The 26,539-nt window shown below is 46.3% G+C and overlaps 1 protein-coding gene across 1 annotated transcript; it reads right to left on the reverse strand.

Annotated features, from left to right (window-relative positions):
• Positions 1-863: 863 nt before the first annotated feature.
• LOC149285152 (obscurin-like protein 1) lies at positions 864-26,249 on the reverse strand. Its single transcript, XM_089495705.1, has 26 exons — positions 25,097-26,249; positions 24,273-24,539; positions 23,813-24,073; positions 20,962-21,237; positions 20,111-20,383; positions 18,866-19,138; positions 17,126-17,398; positions 16,241-16,513; positions 15,832-16,104; positions 15,344-15,616; positions 14,526-14,798; positions 13,232-13,504; positions 11,648-11,920; positions 8,853-9,122; positions 7,878-8,153; positions 5,953-6,228; positions 5,109-5,384; positions 4,387-4,665; positions 4,031-4,297; positions 3,430-3,809; positions 3,006-3,159; positions 2,701-2,862; positions 2,286-2,390; positions 1,906-2,172; positions 1,207-1,476; positions 864-905 (listed from the first exon to the last, which is right to left on the reverse strand). Exons 1-26 carry the CDS (start codon positions 26,247-26,249, stop codon positions 901-903), a joined length of 7,401 nt encoding a protein of 2,466 aa, XP_089351831.1. The 3' UTR covers positions 864-900.
• Between the last annotated feature and the right edge of the window lie 290 nt (positions 26,250-26,539).

Raw genomic sequence — 26,539 nt, forward strand, 5'->3', positions numbered from 1 at the left:
ACCCAGGAGTGATGGGAGTGATAAAGGGCCATTGGAACACAGGAGTGATGGGAGTGATAAAGGGCCATTGGAACACAGGAGTGATGGGAGTGATAAAGGCCCATTGGAACACAGGAGTGATGGGAGTGATAAAGGCCCATTGGAACACAGGAGTGACCCCAAACTTTTGAACGGTAGTGCACATGGTCACGATATTGCATTTTCGGCACTATGCTCTCAAATAAAGGAAGCGAAGACCAGAGTGAGCAGTAAATTTAATTGTGAAGCCGGATGACACGCTGTGCACGTAGATGACATCACCGGGGGATATGGCCAGGCGAGAAGATTTGGGGATGGGTGTTGATCGTCAGCACGTAGGATGCTCCACTCGCAAAGTGTCCATTAAAATGTCATTCGCAAACCCCGACATCACTCCGTATCACCCTCACCGTTAGTGCAATTCCTTTATCTTTAACGTTACATTGTAGCTCTTTCTTCTTCTTTCTTCTTCTTCACCAGAGCCGGACAATGAATCAACAAGGCAGAAAAAGATACATAAATATATTTATTGCTCACAGATTGGCTCTGATGACCCCGTGGTGCTGATTATTCATGGTATTTACGTCCACACTTTCTTTTTTTCTGTCTTTTTAATAATTTCACCTGCTTTATATCATTTTCTTCTACAATTCTATTTTCTTTTCTCGTCTTCCACAACTTTCACGCTCTTTTCTGCGCGTCAGGCATTAGAATGCGGCAATCATAATGGTTTATAAAGAGCTGGATCATTTCTTGGCGGTGTGAGCACAGCTCCACCAAGTCACGCAGAGGAACCGGCAGGGGCAGGGAGGCATTTTTTGGGGGGTAGATACAGGTAGGGTGTACACAGTCGGAAGAGATATCTCTGGATTCTGGGGTCGGTTATTCTAAAAAAACAAAAAATCACAATCCAGGTCTGATTATATAACACTTCTTACCGTCCCTGTACCTCCTTACACTAACTCTGCTCCCTTTAGCATCTCGTATGGCTAAATGTCCAACCAATATGCCACAGTTTTAAATGTGGAGCAGTTACCATGGCAACCAATAGAATATTCCTGCCGATTGCTTTCCATTAAGCACTTTGGGCTAGAATTGCACTTTATACCTACCCCCCCATTGTGTCTTTTTGCTAGAGACCACCGCCTGTGTATTGCGCCCCCCCCCCCCCGGCGACTACTCGTATACCTTGCACAGTGAGTTTGGCCTCGGAATGCGCTCTGCCGGCTGTAAATCCCACGGTCCCCGTCATGCCGGGGTGAGTTCCACGCAGGGTGAGTTTGTACCGGGTTCCTCTGTTTTCCAGGATCACATTCGGTCCGGCACTTAGCGGTCTGCCGTTCAAACTCCACTGAGGGGCTCGGGACAGAGGAACGGACACCTCGCACTCAAAGCAGGCGTTGGCGGGAGCCTTCACCTTCACATCACTCAGCCGGCGAAGAAGCTGGATGGCCAGACCTGGAGAGATGAGAAGGATCCAGAATAAATCCGGTGAAGGGGTGACGCAGAAGCTGTCCACGGATGGGTAGAAGTTAAGTGGCAAAAGGTTGAGTACAAATGGAGTCGATGGGGCCGGGGTAACGTGAATGCTCTATTTACTGGTACTGGGTAGTAATAATGGATAGGGGAGGCTTGATGGGAGTGGGAGTGCTGGTTGCCAGCAGGGGAAAGACATTTTAGGCCGAGCATCGGGTGGCCGCATACGATAGATGTTGGGCCCGGCTGCCTGAGCCGATCCCCGCAGATTTGCCCCCTTCTCCATAGGGTAACATGGAAAGGTAGGCACTTCAGACACTTAACATGCCGACCAGGGATCCTGGCTAAAGACCCCTGGTTCTATGAGGCTTTCAGGATGCCCCCCTGTGGGCATTAAGCTGTTGACCTTACCCTCCACAAGCAGCCGTGCAGAGCTCTGCCCTCCGGATGTTTTCACCGAATACAAATCCTCGTCTTCTGGGCCAACGTTACTGATGATTAGTTTGCGAAATGCGTCCTCGGTGCAGATCTGGTACTTGGAGGACGGGGCAATCTCCCGACTTCCCTTCAGCCAAGTCACTTGAGCCCTTGGGGGGCTGACCTTGCACTCGAGTACAACTCGATGACCTTCCAGCGCTGTCCTGTCCCTGAGTGACTTCACTATCCGAACCGGAAGCTCTGATGGATGAAGAAGAGACAATAACCTTAAATGTCAGAGGAACGACTGAAACGGTGCTTCTAACGCTAGGAGTGTTAGAATCAAGCAGACTAAGGTAAGATCTTCAGCTCACCTGCGACTCGGAGCTGGGCTCTTGACTCTGCCCTTCTGGCTCTGAAGACAATCTCTCCCGAATCTTCACACTGAGCTCCACATATCAGCAGAAAATGCTTCCTTCCTGGGAAGACAGTGAGACAAAAAGGAGCAAGAGAAGAAAAGGAGGCAGGGACTCGGAATCGGTCAATGGAGATGATAGGGAGACATTGAGAGAGAGAGAGAGTGAGAGAAAGTGAGTGAGAGGGTGATAGAGCATGAGTAAGAATAAGTGGAAAAGCGAGAAAAGAAGATTCCGAGCTCTCTGCTTCGTTTTCGTTTGTTCTCTTCGTTTTAGGACATTCATACGAACAAAATTGGCAAATTCCATTAAAATGTAATGTGTACGGATCGGAATGAACAAATTTACAGCCGCGTTGGTGCCGTGGATTTACCTTCCTGGCGGATCTTGGTGGTGGTCGTGACTTTGACTCTCTCCCCGTTCTTGAACCATTCCCCCTTTGCCTGAGCGCAGGACGCTTCGCAGGTAAACACGGCGTTCTCGTTCTCCACGATATCCACGTCCTGCAGATCCTTCACCATCACGGGCTCTTGTTCTGCGAAAAATAAAAAATGTGACATGGTCAAAAAAATGGGAAAAAAATAACTTTAAAAAGAGAGGATTCCCGTGGGAGGAGGGGGGGTCAGGGATACAAAGACTTGTTACATTAACCGCTGAAGATGATGAATGAAACCTCACCCAGAACACGTAGCGTGGCAGATGCAGATATGTCACCCACGTGGCAGGCATAAGTCCCCGCGTCCTGCAGCCGGCAGTTGCTGAGCTGAAGGATTCTGCGCCTTCCGACGGAGTACACGCGATGCTCTGCGGTGGGAGTCAGCTGCTCCCCGTCCTGTAATAAGGATTACGTCACTAAGACCAGGAACATTTATGCATCGCTCCTACGTCAGTCATACTCCCACAACCCACGTACACTGCCATTCAAAAGTTTGGGGTCACTTTCCTTGTTTATCGCAAGTGAGACCCGAGTTACTTTGTTTCACTTCTGTTTTATCTGAAGATTCGACATTTTTTTTAGGACCCACGAATGATCTCCAAAAAAACCCCAAAAATGTAATTTGAGGGTTTTTTTTCCCCCGGAGAAAGCCAGCGTTGAGCTCACCTTGCTCCAAGTGACAACGGCCTCTAGTTTGGACACCTCGCACTGGAACGAAGCAGATCCGGACTCGTTTACCACAAAGTCCTGAGGCGGTTGAGTGATGGCGAGCGGGTGCTCAGTGACGGTCAGCTGAGCCGTGGTGCGCAGAACGTCGGTGGTGAAAGCGATGACGCCAGAGTCGGGGAGGGCGAGGTTGAAGAAGCGCAGAATGTGCTGGCGTCCCTTTGCGGTGATCTCACATCGGTCGTCGGAGGTCAGACGCACACCGCCTTTCCACCATTCCCCAACCAACCCTTCATGTGAAAGCTCGACACAGAACTCTACATTGCTTCCTTCCATGCATTTCGCATCCTTTAGCCCTTTCTTCACGGCTATGCTCTTGGCTGCGGGGGGCCACAGATAGACAAATATATCACAACGTTAAAGCGTGACATGAATTAAATGAAGACAACAACCAATTAATGATCTCTAACAAAGTATTTAGACCCCCCCATCATGTAGTTTGGTGGACCCCAAACATGAAACAAAGGAATCGAATAAATCCTTTCCTGATATATAAACTATATTTTTGGAATATAATTCATTGGATTAAGATAACACCTACGTAGCACGTTGAGGCGACCATCGGTCCGGTCATGGAGGCTTTCGCAGCTGTAGCGCCCTCGGTCGGATGGTTCGACGCAGTGGATTGTGAGCGAGTGCACGTGTCCGGTGGTCCGCAGGGTGTACTTGCTGCCGGATTGGATGACCACCCCCTGCTTCACCCAGTGGACCTCTGCTTTCTCTGTAGTCACCTTCACCTGCAGGGTCACATCCTGCTCCTCCTCCACCTCCGTGTCCTGCAAACCCTCGGTGAAGAGCACCTGGGCCTCTATGGTGGACAGGTAAAGGAGACACATCAATGAAGGAATTCACAAAGAGGGCAGAACAGACAGTGTTCTTACGGTGCGTTCTACCCACCCTGCACTCTCAGTCTCGCCCTGGAGATTTTCCCTTCGGCGTTGGCCGTGATGATGCCCGAGTCAGAGATCCGGCAAGAATGCAAGGTGAGGGAGTGACAAAGCCCGTTACTCGACAGCCTGACTCTATCAAGTAAACTCTCCGAGTAAACCGAGGACCCGTTCAACTCCCACAGAAGATCCACATCGTCGGGGGACACTACGCACTTATACGTGGCCGTCTCCCCTTCCAGAACAGTGATGTTTTCCAGCTCGGTGATGAACTCCACCTGTCGGGGGACTGAGACAAAAAGACGTAACGCTTAACCCCAAACCTAAAGATGGTTAACATCGTAGATAGCAGGAGAAAGTTGGGTGGCTGGTACAGTAAAAGGTAGACGTAACTGACCAGACTGACGGACGTCCTTGCGTTCTAATACACACGAAACAGCTTGTATGGTGATGGTCAACCTCCCAGGTTGAGATCCCACCATGCCTCCTTAGAGGGTTAACCATACTATACCCTTATGGGCAGGTTATGGAGGAAGGATGGTATAGGTTGGCTTTATGGGCCTTGGGGGTATTAATTACTTTTTATCCTCCAATTCCACCATGAAAACGATGTGGGCATGTGGGAGGCACGAGGTGGTCTCCATACCTCCCATAGTTTTTAAACTTTTGACAACATTAATAATAATCGGATTAAATTAGAGCGCATTTGAAGTGCACTTGACTCTTTCTTACCTTCTACGTGGACCGTAGTTTGCATTTGGTCAGTCCCAGCATCGCAGGTGTAAGTGCCGGAGTCGGTCGGTCGCAGTGAGTGTATGGTGAGTTGTCTATGTACACCCCGTGCCACGATTTTCACCCGTCCACCTGACAGGAGTTCCTCTCCATCGCGCAACCAGCGCACCTTGAAGTTAGGCCTGGAAAGCTCACAGGACAGGACCAGGTCATCGCCTGTCATGAGCGCATGGTGCTCGGGGGTTCCTGTGTTTCCCACGATGACAACCGGAGGTTCTGAGGGGAGGAGGACACTTGAGGGAGAAGAAAAAAGCCCAGAGCGGCAATAACCACAAAACGATGGCAAAAAAAGAAGCGTTTGGAGTGCAGCCGTACTCAGCCGAGACCGCAACATTCACTACGGACAACATTGTCTGGAGAGGGGCACTGAGACTTTGACAAGCGATGAAGGAGAATGGTGGAGACATCACAGGCATTAAATGAGGCGTCTCAGGAGGAGGAAGGAGGCAGAGCAAGAACACAATGGTGCCGGTTAGGAAGGGTCTTGGAAAATGATGAACGCGCCATACATTTCAAGAAATTAGCATCAGCAGGACTGGAAGCGGGCAAATATTATGGAAAATGTTCATCGGGGAGATGCATCGGGTACATACTCCAAGGAACTGGGCAGAACATTGGCGATTAAAGGGACTAAGATGGCAATTAGTGGCGAGTAGTTTGTTTAGAAAGCAGGGCTGCAATCAGACACCTGGGGACGTCAACATGCAGGACGGTGGGTGCAGGCACTTGGGGGGTAGATGCAAACAAGTTGTGGGTTGCAGTGCCCCTTCGCCTCTCCTGTTACCTCCCACAGTGACATAAAAGCTGAAGTTGTCATGGCGGGCATCACAAAGATATTCCCCCGCGTCAGCGCGTGTCACTCCAAGGATGGTCAGCGAGCGCTCTGCACCGCTCTCCTCCACTAGTGTGTGCGGATTGTCTCTCAGCCGCTCGCCGTCCTTGTACCATCTCACTTCCGCGTCAGATCGGGACAGGGAGAGTGCCAGCCTGAGGTCCTCAGACACAATGCACACCCTCCGCGGCATGATCTGTTCTCGCCCTAAGATCATCACTACAGCCTCTTCCAAGAACCAAACACCGACAGGAATTAGAGCCCCGGGGCGGCAATGGACAGAGGACAGAATTTAACTGCAATTTGAACCCTGTTTTAATTTAGGCTGAAAGCAAGTTCTAATTTGCGATCTAAAATAACGAAAAAGCAAATATTATAAAGCAAGGTATTGAGAATATTCCACCTCTCTGCGTTCCAGAGACGGAACAAACTTAGAAACATTGAGCTAGGAACAGATTGTAGACATAAAGCGCCAATTAAGAATTGGCCAAGTTCCGGACACGCGTCAATTGTTCTGCAACAAGAAAATATCTGGGTGACTTAACTCTGTCCCTAATACCGGAGAGACAGAGAGACGGATATAACATCGGTTTGTCTAGGGACCTTCAATGTGATTTTTATATACACTGGCACACGTATGTAGCGTTGCATGTCATCATGTGAAATACCAAGAGGACCTAATAGTAACATAGAGGGCAGTCGGCTCTGCATGCATCGGGAAGCTGTTTGGATTTTGGGTGCATGGAAAGACATACAGGAGAGGGGTTGGGGAAGATGTTATGTGACGCGCAGAAATGACGGTGGCCCTCGGCAATCTGAAGCCCCTGTCACTTGTTGTTCTCCCAAAATAGTCAGGAGAACCTATGCGATGGCCACCGGGCAAGAAAATAGCCAGGATCTGGTCATCCGGGTGGCAGCCTTGAGTAAAATTCTTTCTATCTCTGTTATAGAAACGTAGAACTTGCCGGCAGATCGGCCCCATTCGGCCCCGTCTAGTCTGCCCAATTCTCCTAAAATTAAAGTAGCCACATGGACTAGTCTAGAAATATGCTGAGGGCAGCACATTTTTTTGTAATGTGGCTAATGTGTCAGATGACCACAGAGAGGAAGCTGAATACCCTTCACAGTCAATTAATAAAACGCGTTGGGTATCTTGGACAAGTAAGACTCCAAGGAATGGTCAAGGAGGCCAGTCCTAAAACATGCCTTATTTCACACACCTGTCTTAAAGGACGCTAAGGACGAAGACAGGTGTAAACGGGACTTCTTATTTTTATTAACCATGCGAGGGCCCTTCTGATCCGGCTGACCATTTATAAACAACAGGCGAGGGTCTACGAGTTAAACCTTAATACTTCTTGGGGATTACGGGCCAAGGAGGACTGGAAGGCAACTTGCGCTCGGGTCCTTAAGCAGATTTTCTTTATCCTAGTTAGAGGCCGTATATAGTGTATGTTGTACATCGCTGTGGAATATGATAGTGCTACATAAAACAATAAATAATAAAATATACAGTCAGTTTATGGGACCTTGGCTGGTATCACCTCGACCATACTGTTTAAATAAATGTCAGGATTTTTTTTTTTTAAAACCAAGGCTTTTTCCTGTCTGGAGATAAAAGTTTTATGGAGTTTGCAGACTTATTTCACATAATTGGAGACTGGAAGGCGATTAGTTCGTAAATTAAAGAGCCATTAAAGTCATTGGGTAGCGAGGAGCAGGGTGGGATTGCCAGCGACTATAACTCATCCGGGGATTGTAATAATTCTATCAGCTTTATACTTTACGAGTACTGTCTGGAGATAATAGGAACCATGGGCAGGACTTATGCCGAGCTGTACCGGGAGAGTATAACTAATGACACCCTCGTTACTCACCATCCACGTGCACTGTGAAGACACGAGAGTCCGTGCCGACGTTGCACTCGTACCGCCCCGCGTCTTCTTCTCGCGCGGACTCAAGGCGAAGAACGCATTTGGTCCCCACTCCATCCCAAGTTACGTTGTCGCCAGGGGTCACCTCCTTTCCGTTCCTCAGCCACTTTATGGCCGCTGGGCTCCGAGACAGCTCGCACTCTATACACAAGGGGTCTCCCTCTGTGACGCGCAGCACAGAAGGGGAGCAGCCACTGGGCACGATGGCCACGGGGGGCTCTGTGGGTGAGCATGATATGTCATATTAGAATTTTGCTTTTCCCAAACTCCTAATTAAACTGTCTCTTTCTTGGGATCGCCACAATTATTCCTCCCCATTAAGTTATCGCTCCTTTTCTGCTGATTGTCGCTGATTGGTTCAAGCAGCCTTTCTAAGGACGGGAGCGGAGAGAACTTCCGTACAGATAATGCTGACTCTGCCACAAGCTGCCACTGTTCTCAGCTTCCATGACATCACACTTAAACTCAATATCTCCAAAGCAATTATATTTTATACTAAAAAAAAGCTCGCCTGTCCATTTATCAACCGGTCAGTAAGGGGAGTTATTATGTATCAGTATAAAGTGCGCCCCCAAGTGGCCGGGCACTTGAACAGAATGAGAACATCCGGCCGCTTGACCCTTTAAGGACAATTTTGTACCCAAAAGTTATGTTATAAGGTTGCAGAAAAGGTGGTGGTTATTTTGATGCGATCTCCATGGGGGGGGGGGAATGTCTGCCGAGCAGAACTTTTTTGCAGAGAAATTCTCATTTATTGTAATTCTAGAAACATTTATAGAAATCACGGAACTTACAGTGTGAATGTTTCCGTGTCATTCCGTGTCATGTATAGTTACTCAGTGGTGAGATGTTCAATGCTTTGCTTCTTCTCTGACCCCGTGAACGTTATTATAAAGTATGGCGGCCTGACCTTCTCACCTGATACTTTTATATCAAATGTCACGGAGTCGTCGTCCGTGTCGCAGATATATTCTCCGGAATCGTCCACGTCGGCGTTTGCCAAGATCAGGCATCGACGGCACCCATCCGATGTCACCTGTAGATTGTCGTCCACCTCCAAGCCGTCTTTAAACCAGCGGACCGTGCCATCTCTCCGTGATACTTCCACGCAGAGCACCACCCGGTCCCCCGCGGGGAACTCCAGCTCCTGAGAGCGATCCTCCGGAAATAAGATCTTTGTCGGGGGTTCTGGAAAGAAAAATATAAACTATCGCTATAAACATGGAAGAGCCTAAACGTGCCTCAATAGCAAGTAACGCGGCTGGGAATCCACCAATCCTAGCGCAACGTCGGCGTTCGGATAATAAAGAGGTGATGGGTTGCTGTCGCTCTCATTTATTTCAATAGAAGCTCAGCTCCCATTGAGTAAAATGAGAGTTTCTACTGAGCATGTGCAGTAAGTGTACTGATGAACACTTCCTGTTTTCAGTACAGGCAGCCGGGGGAGGAGCTAAAAGTGACAGACGTCTCATCTTCTAACTGTGATAACTAAAGAACGCCTACACCGATTTGCATGCCGTAAAAGGCACCGGATTTGGTACAAAATGGGCTCCAATATGCACTTAGCATTAAAATAGTACACCTTTAAAATGAACTGGCCCCGGACTCATGACGCACCTTCCTTGAGGCCTTACTAAAGTCAACAATGACCAATCGCCATTGAAACCAAAGTGACCAGCTACTTTGAGGCGGATTATTTTATATTCCAAACCTGAATTACCCCAAACACATTAAGTAACATTTGGGTTTCCAATAAACAGACCAAAGATTTCTATATTTCCCGTGTACCTTTATTGCCGGGTCGCTCTACCGAAGAGAATAATCGCGGGCGAGATTAATTCTTCATAAAACTGGCTTAAATATTATAACACGATTGACTTTTTGAAGAAAAAATTCACTTCCTCCTCCAATCTGTTTTTTATCAACAAAGGGTTAAAATGGAAAAATACGACGACCTTGGTGATTACTGCGCCAGACGCTGAACGAGCAACAAAAACCTTCATTTGTGTTACAAGAAAAACTCGGCAAAAGCTACATTATTAACAGAACCGTCCCTGTACTGTGTTTATCACAGAGAATAAATTAATTGTGTGACATCATACGCTCCGACCGCCATTCATCAAGATAAAGTATGTTTTGTTTTCCGCAGCGATATTTATCTAGTAATTAAAACAGATTTAATTTACCGTTCCGCGTATAGATTATCAGCAGGACACAATCTGAAAACGGCATTTTAATGATACAATAAATCAGATCGTGTGATTAATATAAAAATTACATACAAAATATCTTCATTTTTTCCTTTTTTTCCCCCAATTTTAAAAATATCGATTTTTTAAATTAATTTTTGTTTAATTAAGAATGTCTGTTGGATGTTTTTTTTTTTTTTAAATAATAATTTGTACAGCCCTGAATTTACAGAAAATGCTTGTTGCGGGGCTCGGGTGTTTCTGATGATAAATAATAACATTTTTAAACAAACAGAATTATGAGGAATTTCAGGTCACAAAGCTGGACGTCGAATTCAGGGCCGTGGTTTGTTCCGCGGAGAGATACAGATCCAATGAAAGCGTTACCAAGGGGTTAATCGGCTCTACAAAAGAAGGTGGGGGAGCAGGAGGGGGTTGGGGTCTTGGTAGTGAGGGTCCCACTAACCCCCCAGTAAGATGAAGATGATGTATATGCGGTTGTTATGACAACTAGTGAAAAATCAGGGTTTTTTGCAGCGGTGGCGGTTCCCATCCCGACGATCCTGCGTGAAAACCTCAAAAACTGATAAGCCGCGTCTGTAGCGACCGCCAGAAATCCAGGGCAACCTCCCAGGGGAACTGTGTGGTCTCAGGGAGCGCCTCATGCATGCGCACCAGAGACCACACAAGCTATTAGTGCGAAGCCGATACGCAGCCAAAGATGTACGGCGAGACCCGGCGTATCCTCAGCCTTTACAATAACACAGTCCAGTCCCGTTATTACCTTTAATCAGTCGTTGGTCTCGTCTTAGATTCAGGAGCCGTATGCCTATCCCGCGCATGTTTAATACCCTCACTCTGTTACCCTCTACCACTTCTGCTGGGAGGCTGTTCCACTTGTCTACCACCCTCTCCGTAAAGTAAAACTTCCTTACATCCAGTCTAAGCCTCTAGTTTTAGATTATGGGCTCTCGTTCTAACATTTCTCCTCCTTTGCAATAAACTCCCCTCCTGTACTTTGGGACACGCTGTATAGATCAAACATCGTTTAACGTATTACCGTAAAAGTCGATTGTGCTGGGAGAAGAAAAATATTATTTGAGTAAAATATTTACTGTCTATTTGGCCCACACAGCGCACAGATCAATTCATTATTGTTCAAAAGTTTGGAGTCACACAGCGGTTTTCATGAAAAAAACCCCACAGGAGTGATGGGAGTGATAAAGGGCTATTGGAACACAGGAGTGATGGGAGTGATAAAGGGCCATTGGAACACAGGAGTGATGGGAGTGATAAAGGACCATTGGAACACAGGAGTGATGGGAGTGATAAAGGGCCATTGGAACACAGGAGTGATGGGAGTGATAAAGGGCCATTGGAACACAGGAGTGATGGGAGTGATAAAGGGCCATTGGAACACAGGAGTGATGGGAGTGATAAAGGGCCATTGGAACACAGGAGTGATGGGAGTGATAAAGGGCCTCTATAATTCTGTATATTCTACATGCATGTAAGGCTTCTGACCTGTGACGATTACGCTGAAAAACACGGCGTCATCCCCCGCGTCACAGACAAACTCGCCGGAGTCCCGGGTTTTTGCCTCCGGGATGATGAGTCTGCGGTGAGGCCCCTCGGACTCCAGCCTGGCGCCATCGCCGTCTTTCACCTCCACGCCGTCCCTGTACCAGCGCACGGCGGCGTTCTCCCGGGACACCTCGCAGCCGAGCACCACGCGGTCGCCGGTCACGAAGCTCAGCTCTGTGTCATCACGCGTGTTCACAAACTTCACAGGCGGCTCTGAGGAGAAACGAGAGAGCGTTCCAAATAATGATCACTAATATCGCCCCCTTTATGAATTATTACATCATAACTGAATTAGAAATAACGTGTTTTGTTGATGACTTTATTCTTTCCTCTGAAGGTTTAATCACATAAAAAAACAACACAGAAGCTTTTTTCAGTTTCTATGGCAACAACCAATCAGTGCATGCTTTTGTGTCACATGACAATTATGTGTTCCCAGCAAAAATTGAAAATGGAGCAGAAGTTTACAGAATTAACTCTGTAGAAGCTAAGAAGACTGCTCTTTTTTACAACATTTACAATAACTGCATTACATATTTTTTACGCAGCCCTCCCTGCAAAAATGAAACAATTTAATGAATACGAAACGCGTGTCGCTGCCACCAACCTGTCACTGCTAAACAATACATTAGAGAGTCATCTCCAGCAACACATTCAAACTCTCCGGAGTCCTCCACCTGCGCAGCCTCTATAATTAGTCTGCGAAGCGTCCCCTCTGACTCCAGCCGAATGTTCTCGCTCTCCTCAACCTCCACTCCGTCTCTGTACCATCGCACATGCGCGCTCTCCCGTGACACCTCGCAGCTCAGCGCCACGCGCTCCCCGCTCACGCACTTGGGCTCCGTATCATAACTCGCGCTCAGAATTTTCACCGGAGGTTCTACAACAGAAAGAAGATTTAAAATATGAATAATAAACAGATAATAACCATAATAAACATAATAATAATAATTGTAATAATAAACATAATAAGCATAATAGACATACTACTACTAATAACAACAATAAACATAATAATCAACATAATAATAATTATAATAATAAACATAACAAACATAATACAAATAATAATGATAATATTATTAATAATAATAATAAACATACAACTCTTACTAATATTAACAGCAATAAACATAATAAACAAACTACTACCACTAATACCAACGATAAATAATAATAATATAATAAAATAATAATAACATAATAATAATAATAAACAAACTACCACTGCTAATAACAACAATACACAAAATAATAATAAAATAATAACATAATAATAATAGTAATAATAATAATAAACATACAACTCTTACTAATATTAACAGCAATAAACATAATAAACAAACTACTACTACTAATAACAACAATAAACATAATAATATAATAAAATAATAATAAACATAAAAATATAATACAATAATAATAATATAATAATAATAATAATAATAAACATAATAATAATAAACATAATAATAAACATAATAATAATAATTCTTCCTTTGGGTATTTATGTAACACACGGACCTGTTACTGTTACGCTGTAGAAGAGAGAATCACTTCCAGCATCGCAGACGAATTCTCCCGAGTCCTGCACCTGTGCGCTGGTAATGATCAGCCTGTGATATCCCCCGTCTGACTCCAGGATGAGGTCCTCGCTCTCCTCCACCTCCACGCCATCTTTGTACCACCTCACCTGGGCATTCTCTTTGGACACCTGGCACGTTAACACTACGCGCTCACCGCTCAGACTCTTGTGCTCCGTGTCGTCCTCGGTGTTCACAATCTTCACAGGAGGTTCTGCAGAAAAAGGAAATACTTTTTACTAAACTACTCACTGAAGTTTGCAGGAACAGCATGACTTCGCTATACATCACGAAGGGCCAACCCCGACAAGCCTCCGCTGCCCTGTTGTGGGGAGATGTATGGAACGTCCTTCAATGACCTTCAAAGGAGAAAAGTTAGAACATGAGTCTGGAATATAAAACTAGAGGCTCAGAGGCTTAGATGTGATATAAGGAAGTTTTATTTCACTAGAAGGGGGGTGGGTAAGTGGAACAGCTTCCCAGCAGAAGTGCTAGAGGCCAATTACGGTCCCTCTCGATCTGCTGGCACCGGCAGTGGCCGAGACATAAAAATGTCTTCTAAAATCAAATCACGCAAGTTAATAAATTCCCGAGTTATCTGCGTGGAAACATGCAAAAGATCTCAAAAAATTACAGTCAAAGCACTAAATCTTTTCTTTCCTGTAATTAAGGGAGCCGCGCCAAACGTTCTATATCTGATACCCCCCCCCGCTAATCATCTCTGATTACCAGCTTTTTTTTACAGTTCTATTATCATAAATTAGGAGAACCTTCATAAACGAACCGCAGCGACTTAACAATAGGGCACAGAAAACCTATCGGGGAGGAATAATCACGCAGATCCTGAGAACAGCAAGATGGCTGCTCCCTAGGATAAAGATCCGCCTTCAGTATTCAGTAATTCCATTCGAAAAGATGATAAATCATCAACCTCTGAAAAAAAATGGGGTAACCTTTGTCCTCTCAGCTGCCGCCCCCCCTCTATATATATATATATATCTTAATATCTTTAGGATAATTTGGCCATCGACAATGTCCTCCTTCTTCTCGCTGTTGGACCGATGACCTCACACCGATGCTCTAAATTCATGGTTTTTTTTACTCTTACATAAAGGGAATATAAGTTTTGAAAGTTTTCGGTAGTTTCTAAATAATTGTCTATTTTTATACTGGGGTATTTGTAGGAATAGAATGGGGTTCTGGAATGGAGTGAACACTCGATGCGATCCACAGACCTTTTACTGATACATAGTAGAAGATGGAGTCGTCTCCAGCGTCACAGACAAACTCCCCAGAGTCATCGCACTCCGCGGAGAGAATGACCAGCCGGCGGAGTCTCCCCTCTGACTCCAGCTTGATCCGGTCGCTCTCGTCCACTCGCTCTCCGTCTTTGTACCAGCGCACGGCTGCGTTCTCTCGGGACACCTCGCAGCTCAGGATCACCTCCTCTCCGGTAAGGCACCTCTCCTCTGTGTCATTACTCGTGTTGGTGATTTTGACAGGAGGCTCTGTTGGCCAAGAGAAAGTGTTTAGGGGGGGTGGGGAATAGCCATTGGAGATGGAGACAATTCACAAAAATTTGAGTGGCCGATCAAGTTAATGGTTAACGTGACAGACAAGGCTTGACTATAGTTGCATGCCTCGCATGGGAACACAAAGGAACTTCACTAATATGGCTTGTTGCTTTGGCAGTCATTTTTTGGAGTTAAAGGCGAGGGCATGCGAGTTGTGATTTCCTATTTTAATTATGCGAGTTGGATTTGGTGAATCATCCAACTTTGGACTTTCATCCAACTCCCGTGAGCTTACTGATGCAACTCGTTGCCATTGTCCAAGAACTTATAGTTTATGAGAATAATGCTGTATTAAATGGGGCATCTCCCCGAACTAGAATTTGTAGTGATTCACATACATTAGTGTAAGGTGTGGAGCAATCACCATGGAAACCATAATGATCACACTAATGAAACTTGGCTTTTCCTTTAAATCTCTGACACCGTGACCCCCGTTCTTTTATTGGAAGGTCAGATTCCTCTAAGCAGCTTTCACTGACCCGTCACCGTCACGTTGTAAACAACGGAGTCGTCTCCGGCATCGCAGACAAACTCCCCCGAGTTTCCTGGTGTTGCGGCGTCAATAATGAGCCTTCGAAGCGTCCCCTCCGACTCCAGCCGAATGTTCTCGCTCTCCTCCACCTCCACTCCGTCTCTGTACCATCGCACCTGCGCGCTCTCCCGGGACACCTCGCAGCTCAGCACCACGCGCTCCCCGCTCACGCACCTGGGCTCGGCGTCATCGCTTGTATTTTGTATTTTTACGGGGGGCTCTGTGGGACGGACAATAAACGAAACGTCACTCTGATGCTTTTAATCCTGATGGGTTTTGCCATTTTCTTTCTAGATCTTTGTAGATGGGGGGTGGGGGGGTTACACATATCACTGTATGAGTAGAGACCCCCGTAGTGTTAAAATAGTGAAATAATCTTATGAAGAGGTTGGGCTCAACTGTTTCGTGACATTCTCAAAAAGGACTCTTGCTGACCTGTTACTGTTACATTGTAGAACACAGAATCGTCTCCAGCATCGCAGACGAATTCCCCCGAGTCCTGCGCCTGTGCGGTGCGGATCACCAGCTGGCGGAGCCTCCCCTCTGACACCAGGCAGACGTTCTCGCTCTCCTCCACTTCCACTCCGTCCTTGTACCATCGCACCTGGGCATTCTCCCGGGACACCTCGCAGCTCAGAACCACGCGCTCCCCGCTCACGCTCTTTTGTTCCGTGTCATCGCTTGTGTTCACGATTTTCACGGGGGGCTCTAAAAATGAAAGAAAATGAAAAATACAAACAACATATAATAAATGTGGCGCTTTTTTTAATCATTTTATCCCATAAAGATTTAGGAAGCTGTCAGCTCAATGTCAGTCTGCAGCCCGCGAGGGGGGCGCACTAACCTGTTACTCTCACATCGTAGAAGACAGAGTCATCTCCTGTATCACAGACATATTCGCCCGAGTCCTGCGCCTGTGCTGAGGGTATAATCAGCCGGCGATGCTTCCCCTCTGACTCCAGTAGTATGTTCTCGCTCTCCTCCACCTCCTCGCCATCTTTGTACCAAAGAACGCGGGCATTCGCTCGAGATAACTCGCAGTTCAAAACGACCCGCTCCCCACGCAGACATTCCAGTTCTGCGTCGTCGTTTGCGTTTACGATCTTCACAGGTGGCTCTTCAAAGAAGAAAGAAACGTTTAGGAGATTATATACTAAGCACTTAACGAACCTCTTAGGCAATTTGGCTCCTTTAGTGCTCTGCTGCTCAATGGCCAGTTATAGGGGAGATCTTTGATCACTCCAACCCATTTACATGTTGTGTCCTGCTGAGGTGTAGTGTTGGCATTTGATGTCATATTCCGGCAATCAGTAGAAGGCATAGCAGTCTTAGAGGTAGTTTCTGGGGCGGTTGAGACTGCCAGGAGCCCTGTCCCGGGTCAGGCCTAGAGCAATATCCAAGTATAATAGGCTTCTAAGTTCTAAGAGAAGCTTCCCAGAAGCATACTGACCTATTAGGACAAAAGATACTGATCTGAAAGTGTCCTCAGCACAGTGTCAGGCAGCAGCCATAAAGGCGTCAAAGCTACTGGATGTGTACAAAGCTTTGGATAAATCACCAGTTGGGCTTACAAGGCACTTAAAAGACAAAGAACTCATCAAACATCTCAGATGATTAACTCTTTGACACTTTAGGGTAACGAGGACATCTTTTTTTAAGAGTTATTATTATTAGTTTTTTTTTTTTCTTTATACATTATTGATAAGAAGTGCAGATAATTGCCACCGACCTCTCACTATCACGTTGTAGAACACGGAGTCATCTCCGGTGTCACAGACAAACTCCCCTGAGTCTTGTGGTGTCGCGGTGTGAATAATTAGCCTGCGAAGCGTCCCCTCCGACTCCAGGCAGACGTTCTCGCTCTCCTGCACTTCCACGCCGTCCCTGTACCAGCGCACCAGGGCTTTCTCTCGTGACACCTGGCAGCTCAGCGCCACGCGCTCCCCGCTCCAACATTTGTGCTCCACGTCGTCACTCGTGTTCACAATCTTCACTGGGGGCTCTAGAGGGACAAAGAAAAAATAATGACGGTTCAATACATTTAATGCGGAAGGATGTTGCCTTCGGACAGGCTTTGTTAGATCTTAGAGCTTAGTGTCCATCACGTCCATCCAAACAAAGGCATATAAAGGACCAGGCGTGAGTAGCCGCTTGCGCCAACACTGGAGGTGTAGCTCGTACATGGCTCTGATTATAATGGGGTTCAGGTACAGATACAATAGAGCAGGGGGCGTCCAACCTGCGGCCCTCCTGCTGCTGCAGGACTACATCTCCCATGCAACTCAGCCAGCCCCTTAGCTGAAAGAGCATTGTGGGAGATGTAGTCCTGCAGCAGCTGGAGGGCCGCAGGTTGGACACCCCTGCAATAGAGAGTAGAAGTAGTCATCTAGCTGGTATTATCGGTGGGAAACGTTGGTGTCAAATATGTAGCAATGAATTTGTCTCCTGCTAACCTCCCAGACAGGTAACTTTATAAATTAGGAAGCCAACCTCTATATTATAAATTGGATTATCAGCTCTGTCTAAAAAAAAAAATACCCTGTACAAAAATAACGATGTTTCTATTGCTTTGTGACGCGCTGAATGACGATACAAGGTCCTGGCTGAAGGTTAAGTGCGTTGAAAGCTCTAATCTTATCTCCGTTAGCTCAAGTAACCGCAGACTTAGTGGTTATTTACCTTTCCTGCGGACCGGGAGACTTTCAGAGATCAGAAGCTCGGCTGCAAAGCGATTGTTAAGAAGTAACAACGCGGTATAACGAGGATACGGCTCATTTACCGGGCGTAGAAACGTCTGATAAACGAGAACAAACGCCGCCGTTCCTTTCTCTAACTCTGTATCATGTTTCTGTTGATCTCCCGCTTATAACAATGTATATATATGATATGAAATAATATAATAATATATATAATAATAATAATATATATAATAATATATTATAATAATAATAATATATATAATATATATAATAATATGTAATTATATATAATTATTATATATATAATAATTATATATTATATAAAATAATTATATATAAACATATATACGGTAATATATATATATATATATAAACATACATAATATATATATAAACATATATAATATATATATATAAAATAAAGTAAGTATATGTATCTTTCGCATATAGACTAAGTCCAGTTACTGTTGAAAATGCATTTACACTGGCTCCAAAATCCGGATCCCTGGCAGGGTACCAAATTATGACCCCGTTTACAGGGTTAGGGTGTTTTTTCTGGGTCCGTTAGACCGATAGCTGCTTTGGTTTGTTTCCTTTGGCTTTCACGTTATCTTTTTTATATATTAGGGACGCTTATCTCTTACTTTCATTCATTATTGCTAGCGGTGTCTCCAGACACAGTGTCTGGGTAACTCTTTAGAGGATTAGCAGACATCTGGGTTTGTTTCGTTGTTACAGGAAGCCGGAGGTGTGAACATTCTGTCACCGACCTGTCACCGTCACATTGTAAGAGACGGAGTCCTCTCCAGCGTGGCACACGTATTCGCCCGCGTCCTGCGTCCTCGCAGCCAGGATCACCAGCCGGCGACGTCTTCCATCTGACTCCAGCGTTAGGTTCTCGCTCTCCGCCACCTCCGCACCGTCCTTGTACCACCTCACCTGGGCGTCCTCCCGTGACACCTCGCAGCTCAGCGCCACGCGCTCCCCGCTCTCGCTCTGGGGTTCTGTATCTTCGCTCGTATTCACAATTTTCACCGGGGGTTCTATGAAAAAAGGACATTTCAGTACGTTTAGGGCGACGTCATGGCGTATGGTGCGTTTTGTTAAAGTTCCAGCTGTAGTGGGAAGTTATAATGCCCCCCATGCAAAAGGATACTGGGGACCGGGCCTTACTAGTACCCAATACCCATCAATAATACACCCCATGTGCCCAAATGCCCGTTACCAATCACTATTTTTAGAGGGGTTTCTAGGAAATAAATCGATAAGGGTTCCCAAAAAACCTATAACTGTCCAGATAACTGCAACAATGTGTTTCCAATGTAGTCAAGACGGACCCATGACGACCAGCATCCACGGGATATCTCGGCTAAATCAGCGACTTTTCAAGATTTATTGCACTGTTTATCAACTTAATTACCAAATGACTGATTACATCTCACTTTAGGCTCCTTAGCTAAAACAATTTTACCATCAGAGCTTGCGATTGCTACTTAATTACACTTTTAAGGTCATTTTAATTATTATTTAATTATTTATTTATTTATTTCGGTTTATCCTTGACCCGACTTTGCTTCCACTATTTTTAATGGGAATTAGTTGTGCCGTAAATGATGCCAGCTGCCTGGGACCCCTCGGCCTTAGACCAAGAGTAGGCCAAACAAAGATAGAACACGCGGGGAGGGGGATAAAAAAAAGCGCATAGCTGTCCTTGACCATTGATCCTTGAATTTTCAGGATAGTCGGGAACTATGATGTGTAAATGTAAGAATGATTGCGCAGGGCATTATATTGGTGGAGGGTCATGTGATGTCACCTCTCTACCCATCGAAAAACTACCTAAGTCATGGTAGAGTTGGCTGATGGTGGCCCCCAGGTCCATAACAACTGGTGGCAGAAGTGGGATAAATGATGATGATGATGATGAGGATGATGATGATTTAGCGTATTAATGAATGTGGTCGTAGAAGCCGGTAGATTTTAGAATTCATTCTTGGATTCAAGCTGTCACTCACCTGTCACGTTAACCCTGTAAAAGACAGAGTCATCACCGGTTTCGCAGACAAATTCCCCCGAGTCCTGCGCCTGCGCGGCGCAGATCACCAGCCGGCGATGCCTTCCCTCGGCCTCCAGCCTTACGTTCTCGCCCTCCTCCACCTCCACGTCGTCTCTGTACCACCGCACTGGCGCGCTCTCCCGGGACACCTCGCAGCTCAGCGCCACGCTCTCCCCGCGCACGCACGTACGATCCGTATCGTCGCTGGTGTTTATGATTTTCACCGGAGGCTCTGCGGGGAAGCGATCAGAAGCTTTATAAACGAAATCCCCTATTTTCTGTTGCAATAACTTGCGAGCCACGAAAGCGCTAAAAAACAATTTACGTTTTCAGTGGAAAGCGGTGTTGTTTAAGTGTTTAAAGCCAAGGGCCACATATCATGTCCCTGGGGGCCAGACGCTATTCAATGAATGATGTAATACGATATTAAAGATCATGTGGGTGTTTGTTCTGGATCGGGACATTTAAAATCCCTGGGGGGGGCTTAACTTGCCCACAGGCTGCAGGCTGGACAACAATGTCGAAGCAAATGTGAACAACAGACAGTGGGGTTTATTCACTAAACAGTGCTTTGTGGAAATATGACCCGTTACAAAGGTGACCCTGTAGGAACACATAACTCATTTTGAGGGCAACGCTCACAGAATGTGTTACATGATATTATGACATTATATTATTATGTTTATAGCTGATTAATGTAACAATGTAACGTTCTGAAGGTTCTTCTGTAGGTTCCTGAGTTCCTGAAAGCCATAAATAAAAAGGGATCGGTAAATATAAAAAATCATTCTTTTTGGTAATCCTGCTTACCCGTCACGGTGACAGAGAAGCTAACGGAGTCATTAGCGGCGTGACACGTGTACGTCCCAGAGTCCGACGGATCTGAGGATGAGATGAGAAGCCGACGCATTCTGCCATCTGACTTGATGGACACATGGCCTCCCGATTCCAGTTCTTGGCCATCCTTCATCCAACGAGCTTTGGTTCCTGAGCTGGGCACGTGGCAGTTGAGGGCGAGGGGTTGCCCGGCGTCCAGCGTTCTGCTAGGGGGCTCTCCGCAGGCAGGAGAGACGCTCACCCCACGAGCTGCAAGAGGAAGAGGAACGTCATCGACGTACCCACCACACCAAAAGGGTTAAAAACCACTGCAGTCTCTGGTTTTAGCTTAAAATACGTAACCCACAGACATGTTTTAATTAATTTTATCCCTGGGAACATAAAACAATGTTGATTTCACTTTATTAACTAACAAACATTCTTAAAATGAAATGTTTAAATGTGTGTAAAATAACTTTGTTGTATGTCTAGGCGTGCTATCCATCTGCTGGTGCATAAAACGTTTAATAAAACACAGAGCATGAACTCTCTATATATACCCGACACCAATATAATAACCGTCACACGAGCTGCAGGGGAATCTCTTAAAATAGACCCTGAATCTACGCTACATACGATCGCCATTCATCTGCAACATAATATCATATGAAACCGTAACATTCTATAGGATCTGCGCAGGGTCACTGCACGTATTTAGCACTGGAAGAGTATTTTGCCGTCAGATTCCTAAACTAAATGGAGGGTTATCACTGCTGGGGGTTATTAATGTATACAGCGCTGGGGGTTATTACTGTATACAGCGCTGGGGGGGTTATATTACTGTATACAGCGCTGGGGGGTTATATTACTGTATACAGCGCTGGGGGTTATATTACTGTATACAGCGCTGGGGGTTATTACTGTATACAGCGCTGGGGGTTATATTACTGTATACAGCGCTGGGGGGGTTATATTACTGTATACAGCGCTGGGGGGTTATATTACTGTATACAGCGTTGGGGGGGGTTATATTACTGTATACAGCGCTGGGGGTTATTACTGTATACAGCGCTGGGGGTTATATTACTGTATACAGCGCTGGGGGGTTATATTACTGTATACAGTGTTGGGGGTTATATTACTGTATACAGTGCTGGGGGTTATATTACTGTATACAGCGCTGGGGTTATATTACTGTATACAGCGCTGGGGGTTATATTACTGTAAACAGCACTGGGGGTTATATTACTGTATACAGAGCTGGGGGTTATATTACTGTATACAGTGTTGGGGGTTATATTACTGTATACAGCGCTGGGGGGGTTATATTACTGTATACAGCGCTGGGGGCATATTACTGTATACAGCGCTGGGGGTTATATTACTGTATACAGCGCTGGGGGCATATTACTGTATACAGCGCTGGGGGTTATATTACTGTATACAGCGCTGGGGGTTATTACTGGATCCAGTGCTGGGGGTTATATTACTGTATACAGTGTTGGGGGTTATATTACTGTATACAGTGCTGGGGGTTATATTACTGTATACAGCGCTGGGGGTTATATTACTGTATACAGCGCTGGGGGTTATATTACTGTAAACAGCACTGGGGGTTATATTACTGTATACAGTGCTGGGGGTTATATTACTGTATACAGCGCTGGGGGTTATATTACTGTATACAGCGCTGGGGGGTTATATTACTGTATACAGCGCTGGGGGTTATATTACTGTAAACAGCACTGGGGGTTATATTACTGTATACAGCGCTGGGGGTTATATTACTGTATACAGCGCTGGGGGTATTACTGTATACAGCGCTGGGGGTTATATTACTGTATACAGCGCTGGGGGGTTATATTACTGTATACAGCGCTGGGGGTTATATTACTGTATACAGCGCTGGGGGGTTATATTACTGTATACAGCGCTGGGGGTTATATTACTGTATACAGCGCTGGGGGTTATATTACTGTATACAGCGCTGGGGGTTATATTACTGTATACAGCGCTGGGGGTTATATTACTGTATACAGCGCTGGGGGTTATATTACTGTATACAGTGCTGGGGGTTATATTACTGTATACAGCGCTGGGGGTTATATTACTGTATACAGCGCTGCGGGGTTAAATTACTGTAAACAGCACTGGGGGTTATTACTGTATACAGCTGGGGGTTCTGCTCAAGGAGAAAACATGTATTTATTTATTTATTGCCAGGACCTTTAAACCCAGAAATCTGAGCACTTTTGGCGTTTGGAGAAAGTAAGACATCTGGTTAACCCATCGGAGGTTACGTCTGCGGCACTTAAAGGGGCAGCGCGCCATCTGTTCTGAGAAAATGTGACTCAGCGGGGCTGTAACGTCTTAAAATTCAGCCTCCCCTTCACTGCGTTGCCAAGCAGTCGTGCAACAAACCCCAAAGAAAGAGGTAAACAAACCCCCCATCCTGCAATCCTCCATCTCACCACCTCCTCCTCCTGGACGCCCTTCCTTGTCAGACTCCCACCTGTCTTTTTAATTTTTGGCACCGCAACCCGAGCTGCTTAGTCCAGCAAAATCGTTTTGTAGGACGGGGAACCCTGGGAATCGCTGACGCGCGCCGTTCCGCCTTGATGTCATTTTGAAATATGTTCAAGTCATAGTTGGACGCCGTCCCTTTTGGATAATCTGCCTTCTAACGTTTTATGATCAGATTGCAATATGATAAGAAATCCCCAAGAGGTTCCAAAAATAAAGATACAGAAGATACCCAACAGGGTGCGGCTGGCGGGGGGGGGGGGGGTAAAGAAGGAAAAAGCCCCAATAAAAAGTATGGAACAGACCCTCCATTCTTCCTTACCCTTTACACGCAGCTGGCAAGTTGACTCAGAAAGCCCAGCGTGGAACTGGATGATACCGGAGTCCTCCTGAGTTACCCCAACCAGCACCAACACGTGCGTCCTCCCAAAACTTTTCAGAACAGTCCTGTGATCCTCAGAAAGAATCTCCCCATGGCGGGTCCATCCCACCTGCTCCACGTCGCTGTCTGTCTCTGCGCAGAATGCCGCGTTCCCACCTTCAGTCACTTCCAAACGGCGAGGCAGCCTCTTTACAATGGACCCTAAAATCATTAAGACGGAATGTGAGGTGCAAGAAAAGTGGAAATCAGGGAGATCTGGGGCAATTCATTAAAATTCATTAAAAACGATGAGTTTAGTGATGATAGATTGATGCCCATCCACCAATGTAACCATACGGCAAAGGTCAGAGTTTCCATTGGCAGCTTAGTGAACTGGAGGGTTTGGGAATGGGGGTTTCACCTCTAACAGCGACCTCTGCGATGCTCTGGGCCCCTCGTTGAGTCTGGCAAAGATACACTCCATCATCATCTGTTCGAGCCCCTCTGATAATGAGCCGTCTGATTGAGCCCTGCTCCTCCATGAGGTGTCTCTTCCCTGGGTGCAGTCGCTGGTCTTCCAGAAACCAGGATGTTCGAGAGCCATCAGGGACCGAGCACTCCAGCACGGCATCCTGCCCCTCTCTCACCGCGATGTCCCTGAGGGGAGCTGGGAATTGCTCACCTACCTCTGGAGGACAGAAGAAAGCGGGTAACTACGAACATCTACAGACACTCTGATAATGTCAGCTTTACTCTGTCTACAAGTAGACTTTGGCCAAGCTGAGACAACCCATAAAATCGTGGATAAGGAACACAATGTTTCTGATTATTAAATAAAATGGAACTGGTCAACCATGAACGCAAACCCTTAGCATTTCATTGACAATAAAACCCATCTGAACAGAAAAGTGTCCAAAAAGGAGACAAAAGAACAAAAGGCACAGGAAGAAAATGAAGAAGAAAGAGAGGGGAAACCGACGGGAGAAGTTAGAAGAAGCGCCATTGTATGGAGGAAAATAGCATCCGAACCATCTACAGGGAGGGATGGAGTAAGGCATCTTTGGGGACCATTGGGTATTCCCATCATAAATCGACCCCAAGATCTAAGGCATAAATATTGGGAATTCCGTCACGCTATACGGCCATATATATTGCTTAACCCGCCACCGCGTCAAAGTACCCCAAGTTTGTAGAGTCTTATTTTGTATCATAGTGGAACTTCTGTTCAGTGTGTGATTGACTTACCTCTTACATGTAACATGACAGCACTCAGCGTGTTCCCGGCCGTGTTGGAAGCACCACACACGTATAAACCTCGATCTTGCTGTCGGCAAAACAGCACCTTCAGAATGAAGTGTCCTTCGCGGTCTTCGTAAATCAGCGTTCTGCGCCCTGGGCTTACTGCGCGGCCATCTTTGCGCCATATAATTTCTGGTCGTGGTTTACCCGTCACCAGGCATCGGAGCTTGGCGTGTTTCCCTTCGTTGACCGTGAAGACTTTGACTTGTGGTGGAGGATCTCCCGGGGCTGGTTCTTGCCCTTGGCGCAGCGTTGGATCCACTAGCAGTACAGCAGCGGCCAAGCACTGCCCTACTGAGTTACTGGCCCGGCACACGTACACGCCAGCATCAGGGGAATGAGCTTGGGAAATGTACAAGGTGTGACCCTCTGGAGATAATCGGTAATGAGAACCATCGTATATCTCTTCCAGTTTCCTTCCATCCTTTTCCCATCGGACAGTAGGCTCTGGCTTTCCAGATACCCGACATGAAAGCTCCGCGCTCTGACCTCGGCATAATCTTTGAGAGGTCGGAACGAGCAGAAAGTGGGGAGGAAAGTCGGGGATCTCGGAGTAGTGAGCTTTGGAAGACAGCAAGTAACTAGCATCAGAGCTTAGCTGTTGGGAAATGGGGGTGTCTTGACTTGGTGGAACAAAGGAAGATGCAACAGTGTCTGCAACTGGATCAACACAAGGTATGGAAGCACTTGGACCATGTCTTATGGCCAAGGGTGGAAAGGCTCCATGGGCGTGAGGTTCAGTAACTTCATTAACGTTTGGTATCACAGTGAGTTTGGCTCCAGCATAACCTTCTCCTGACCAGTTACTCGCCCGGCACATATAATGCCCTGAATCTTCCAATCTCAAGTCAGTGATCACCAGTTGGTACCAGTCCCCATCCTGTTGGACCATGCACCTGTCTCCTAGTTCCAGCCGGATATTTCCCACGCGTTCCCATAGGACACAAGGTGGCGGATCTCCGCTGATACGGCATCTCAGGACAGCACTGGAGCCGACGAGGGCCTTGATAGAGCGGGGGAAACTTAAGAAGCGCGGGGCTCCCCCTGGCATTTCAAGAGCCGCATGTGAATTGGGTGGAGGGAGAGACAGTGCCGCCATCTACCTTGGGGAAAAAAGAGACGGGGTTACATATTGGTTAGCTCTTTTGAAGTATTTTATAACACTTTACCAGAAGGGGGGGACACAAAGCAACGACAGATGACAACGCATTTGTAATTGTAGGAAACCAGCCTAACCATTAAGAGAGACACTTGTTGGTCTTGTCTTAGATTCAGGAGCCAAAAGCCTATCCCACAGTATTAGCCTCTACGGCTTCTGCCGGGAGGCTGTTCCGTTTATCTACTAACCTCTGAGTAAAGTAAAATTTGCTTACATTACCTGTAAAGAGC

Source organism: Sceloporus occidentalis, unplaced genomic scaffold, assembly GCF_023333645.1.
Source record: "Sceloporus occidentalis isolate IW3139 unplaced genomic scaffold, rSceOcc1.0.p SCAF_83, whole genome shotgun sequence".
NCBI lineage: Eukaryota > Metazoa > Chordata > Lepidosauria > Squamata > Phrynosomatidae > Sceloporus > Sceloporus occidentalis.